Source organism: Drosophila hydei, unplaced genomic scaffold, assembly GCF_003285905.1.
Source record: "Drosophila hydei strain 15085-1641.00,03,60 unplaced genomic scaffold, DhydRS2 tig00000063-arrow-pilon, whole genome shotgun sequence".
In the NCBI taxonomy this organism is placed as follows: Eukaryota; Metazoa; Arthropoda; class Insecta; order Diptera; family Drosophilidae; genus Drosophila; species Drosophila hydei.
Genome location: NW_022045657.1, coordinates 4078902 through 4084388, shown reverse-complemented (window position 1 = coordinate 4084388; position 5487 = coordinate 4078902). Strand labels below are relative to the sequence as shown.

The window sequence follows — 5487 nt, the reverse complement described above, 5'->3', positions numbered from 1 at the left end:
TGCGAGAAAAATCATGGAATCGACTGAGTTGTTTCTGGCATATATTTTATAGATTTAAAATATGGACACATTTTTGTGACACTTTTGCCAATTGGAAAATGAGAGAATGACGAAAGTTTGTTGCTGTCCGACGGTCAGTTTTTGAGTCTTTGATGCTTAAGATTCGATTACTTTTGCTCTAAAGCAATCATGGGTATTTTTTCTTATTATACTTTGATGATTCTGTGTTTGAGTTGTGATATTTCATTCATTATGAAAAAACGATTTCAGCACACGTCTAGCAATGGCACAATTGATCATAATCAAGGGCTTTGAACTGAGAGGGTCTCACGGGAACTTTAAAGGTATTCAACGGCAGCTTTAATTCGATGAAAACATTTACATTTGCATGCAACAATGGCAGCTGCAGCTTTTTATGCAAAATGCGAGCGCTAATAACAACTACAACTACAACTACGGCCACAACAACAACAGAGACCATAGAGCTCATGAATTTTTGATTACACATTTGGCGCTGCGTTCAAAAATAAGCATCGCACATACAGCGGAAGTTGCGCTGCAATTTAATATTACGCATACGCCGTGTACGCAACTGATTGGACAGCGGTTAATGCATATTTCTGGATTACCCACACCATAATGAACTGCATGGTAATGAACGATATTTATATGCAACCGCGAACAGCAGTTTACAAATTTCACATATATTATATATCCGTATAATCAAATTATTTTTTGGTAACTCCATAATTAAGATACGAAAGAGCAAGAGGAAATGATCTAAATATCTATAAAGTCTATGGCGCATTCTCATAATTACAATTGATTTTAAAAATGTACAGAACTTCTACTGATGCTTCAATTTCTGTTTTTCTGAACTCCGTTGACTGCACAGCAGCTTCCACATGAGGTAGGATATCGACGCCAATATTAACACGCCCACACCAAAGAAGAGACCAAACACATCCAGACTATGATAAGCCACAAAACTCAGGTCCTGAGCTGCTACCCGCATGTGAGGTGCGCCTTTGTGGCGCAGCACGTACTCTGTCCACCAGATAGCTGTCTCCTGTGGAGTCATGGGCTGATCGCGGTACCGAGCTGACATAAGCTTTGCTGTTGTTCCAAATCGTGGTTCATGGATCAAACGCTTAATAGTCTGTACAAACTCTGTGCCTGTCATCGTCTTATGATCAAGACCCAGTCCAAAGCCTGACTGCTTAGCTCGCTCTACATTCAGAAACTGATCGTAGAAGAAGGGCAGCCCAAGTACAGGTTTGCCGTGATGAATGCTCTCTATGGTGCTCAGCAGGCCGCCGTGTGTGATGAATAGTTTTACATTGGGATGCGCTAAGATGTCGGGCTGGGGAAACCATTTGCTGATAAATACATTATGTGGTTTATTTGGCAGCACGTCATCCTCAAATTTCCAGAGAACACGCTGCGGCAGACTTGCAAAAGCCTGCAGCAGCATCTGCTTGCGCTCCTCTGGTAGATCCTTGCTCTTTACATTCGAACCCAATGAGAAATATATAACACCAGTCGAGCCGGCGCCTTGGATGAACTCCTCCACCTCCTTGGGCAAAGGCGCTGGCTTATGAGCGATATGTAGTCCCCCAACTTCGATCATATTGGGTACATACGGCCGGGGAAAGCTCAACGAGAAGTGTTGATTGACCAGCACCAACGAGAAGTTCTTGCCCAACTCCAACAGAGGCTTTTTATGAGCGACATGTGGAAAGTATTGCTCATAGAGTTTCACCTGCAACGGCATGTAGACCAGCTTCCAGTTAAGCCAGGCTATGGCAGTCTCAACAAAGTTATGCACACGTTCCCAGTAGGTCATTCGATCCGTGAGTCCTGCCGTCACGAGTGGAATATAGGAAATTGGGGCAGTGTTGCCCACCAGCTCATCGATATTCCAGTCTGTACCGAATGTGGAGATGCCAATGATCGGCGCATTAAAGTGAGCCGCGAAGCCATAAAGCGCGTCGGTACGCAAAGCCTCTACAATGATTAAGTCATACTGAGCCTTGCCGGGCTGTAGCAGCTCTTGTTGCACCTTCGCATTCTGCAAAACTGTTTTGGTGACGCTGATAAAAAAGTCGTTAATGAAATTGTTCTCTTGCCATGAATTTTTGGGGATGTCAAGATCAGCAATGATATCTATAATATTGAGAAGAACGACTGATTTAAATTTAGTTCGACACGCGTGGAATTTAGACGCACCTTCGTAGGACTGAAAAACTTCAGGCACTGCAATGTCACGAAAGTTTTCAATTGGTTTCTTTTGGGGAAAGGCATTAACTGAGGTCACTTGATGACCGCGTGCCGCGAGGCCCTTCAAATAAGGCTGCACATTGATGTATTGCGAGGGTCCCGGAAAGGGAAATATTGCAAGTATCCGCGCACCATCAAGGAGATCGGGCAGTGCTGAGACTAACAGCGAAAGGAAGCACAGCCTCAAACATAACATTCTGTAGACCGTGTGACTGGGCGCAATTCTAATATTCAACTGAACTACTGAAATAGGCTTGGTTTAATGGAAACATTGTTCGCCTCAGATTAGACTGTTGGATGTGCATGCGATAACAACTTTTACAGAGGCGATTACAGTCATTTGAATGAGCACCACAGCACGCCACCACACCCAACCTCACCTATATCGCAGCGAATGTCAGCATTTTTGTATTAGATTACGAAATTAGGCTCTGTCTCTGTTGCTGCATACGTCTGTTGCTTCTCAGCTCGTTTGAAATCTCATATGCGTGTGAGAAATACCAAATTTGCCAGTCATGATCATCAGCAAAAATGTTTAGAGCTTGTTACAACATGATTTTAAATATTGCGTAATTCAAAGCTAGACGTAATAGTACCCTGTAGACGTTGAATGTTCCTGATTGTATAGGCAATCGCTGGCAACTAGCTTCAGCGTGATAAGCAACTGGAGGAAAACTTTAAGGAAATGTATGAACATCTTTAATTCATGACGAATAAAAGCAGTATTTTATAATTAAAATACAAATTGTACTTTTACCTTTTTATACTTGTTAAGGTTACGTTTCTAACTCTAATAATTTCTGTATAATTCTGAACAACTTTAGAGGGTCACTTAGTTATTTTTAGTCTTTAACTGGGCTATGTGCATTTATAGAATATCTTTAGGTATATCAGAGTGTTAACAAACATAGACTAGCGTCGAGCCCTGAGCTAATAAATTGGTTTCATGATATACAAACGTAAATGTATATCAGAAATACATTTTAAAAATATTCATTAAGTCTTCGATTGGCCACAGTTAAATATATCTTAACAAAAAATTGATCTATTTCGCGAAATTGACGACAATCAAAATCATTATCTTAACAGCAAAACAAACGATGAAATCTTGTGAAATTTTTTCTTTTTAAGTGTTTTAATAACTTTGATGTTCGTGCTATAAAAAATTTTATCATATATGAATAATATATTATTAATCACATGTTAGTATTAAATTATAAAAGCATCGTAAAACGTGCAAAAAATTAGATCATAAGGTGAACTGCATTTAGTTTATTGCAGATACTACTGAGTCTTCTTTTCAGACCCTGTCTTGATGCAACGTTTACCAAAAATATTGCGAACAACTCGCAAGAGTGTCGCGAGGACTAGCAACAACAGCAAACCAATTAGTGAAGCAACAGCGCATAGCAAGCCCCAAGTATCCAAGCCATGAAGCTGAGCCAAGTTTAGGTCTCGCGATGCTGAACGCAGATGCGGTGCGCCGTTATGACGCAGTACATACTCCGTCCACCAGATGGCGCGGTCCAGCGGCGTGTCCTTCTGATCGCCATATAGCTTCGATTTAAGCTGTGCTGCCTGCGTGTAGCTCTCATTGCTGAGCAGCTCCACAATCACATCGTGCAGTTCTGCTGCCGTCATGGTCCACAAATTCAGGGTCAATCCAAAGCCCGCCTGCTTGGCGCGCTGCACATTCAAGTGTTGGTCGTAGAACACAGGCAGACCCAGCACAGGCTTGCCAAAATAGATGCTCTCAATGGTGCTCAGCAGCCCGCCGTGTGTGATGAAGAGTTTCACATTGGGATGCGCTAGTATATCTGGCTGTGGAAACCATTTGCTAATAAGTACATTGGCGGGCTGATCCGTTAACTGTTGCTGCTCAAACTTCCATAGAACGCGCTGCTTGAGCCTGCCAAAAACCTGCATCAGCACCTGGAGCCGTGCCGTGGGCAAATCGGCGCTCTTGATATTTGAACCCATTGAGAAATAAATAACACCATGCTGAGCTTCTGCCACAAACTTGGCCACGTCTACGGGCAGCGGCTGGGGTTCTCTCGAGTGCTGCAGATGTAGGCCGCCCACCTCAATCATATTTGGTAGATACGGACGCGGATAGCTGAGCGTAAAGTGCTGACCAAGCAGCATTAGCGAAAAGCTGTCTAGCACCTGCTCCAGCGTCTGGCTGGCCTTGGGAAAGTATTGCTTATACAGCCGCTCTTGGCTGGGTAAATGAACCACACGCCTGTGCAGCCAGCTAAGGCTGGCCTCCCACACGTTCCACAGCCGTTGCTCGTAGCTCATATGCTCAGTGCGTGAGGATAGCAGCATGGGATTAAAGGACAAAGGCGATATATTGCCCATAAGCTCGTCAATGTGCCGATCTGTGCCGTATGAGGAGATGCCCATAGTCAGTGCTTTGAAGTGCTGCGCCAGCCCAAACAATGCCTCGTTCTGCACAGTTTCAAGCAATACCAAATCGAAAGTCTCGTCGCTTTGGAGCAACTGCTTCACTTTCTCATCCTCCAGCACGCAGGTCGTAAGCATATTCAGGAACTCCGTGGTCATCGTCAGCATTGTCCACTGGCTGGCCTGCTGATTGTAGTCCGCACTGCCGAAAGCTAGTTAAAATAATCTAATCTTGTGCGCTTTGATAAAAATCATAAGATCTTACCAGCCATTAGTTCATGTATTTTAGTCGCACCAATTATTCTGACAGCGGACGACTCTTCGCTGCTGCCGAAGGTGTTGATAACCGTAACATTGTGATCCCTTCTAGCCAGCTCCCTGAGGTACTGCTCGGCGAATATGTACTGCGATTTGCCGGGAAATGGAAACACAGCCAAAATCTTGGCGCCCAGCACGCCAACTGCCAGCTGGTGGAGCAGCCCCACCAGAACTCCCAAGCCAAGCAGCTGCATTTTGGTACGAAAGTCAACCGAATGGATTTGCGATTCGTTCGCCACTGAAAAATCAAGCAACGAAAGTGTTTTAATTATCGCTTTTTTTTGGTGATTACGATTCGTCGATATTGAAGGTCGTTGGTTGGAAAACGTCAAAACTATTGAAGCGTAGCAACGGAGCTTTGTTACCCGATATAAATGTATAGGTATGTCTATTATATGTATCTATTTTTTGTATTTTTTCTTTTTTATAGCACAGCTTAAATCTATGTGGAAGCTCCGCGGCCATTGGCACGCGTCTGACAAC

At 43.6% G+C, this 5487-nt stretch overlaps 2 protein-coding genes across 2 annotated transcripts; both read right to left on the bottom strand.

Moving 5' to 3' along the window:
* Positions 1–832: 832 nt before the first annotated feature.
* Positions 833–2528, bottom strand: LOC111600253 (UDP-glucuronosyltransferase 2B4-like). The gene is made up of 2 exons (XM_023316298.2): positions 2230–2528; positions 833–2166 (listed from the first exon to the last, which is right to left on the bottom strand). Exons 1-2 carry the CDS (start codon positions 2474–2476, stop codon positions 848–850), a joined length of 1566 nt encoding a protein of 521 aa, XP_023172066.2. The 5' UTR covers positions 2477–2528; the 3' UTR covers positions 833–847.
* Positions 2529–3564: 1036 nt separating this feature from the next.
* On the bottom strand, positions 3565–5213 carry LOC111600250 (UDP-glucuronosyltransferase 1-8). The gene is made up of 2 exons (XM_023316291.2): positions 4952–5213; positions 3565–4898 (listed from the first exon to the last, which is right to left on the bottom strand). The coding sequence occupies exons 1-2, from the start codon at positions 5196–5198 to the stop codon at positions 3565–3567; spliced, it is 1581 nt and encodes a 526-aa protein (XP_023172059.2). The 5' UTR covers positions 5199–5213.
* Positions 5214–5487: the final 274 nt, after the last annotated feature.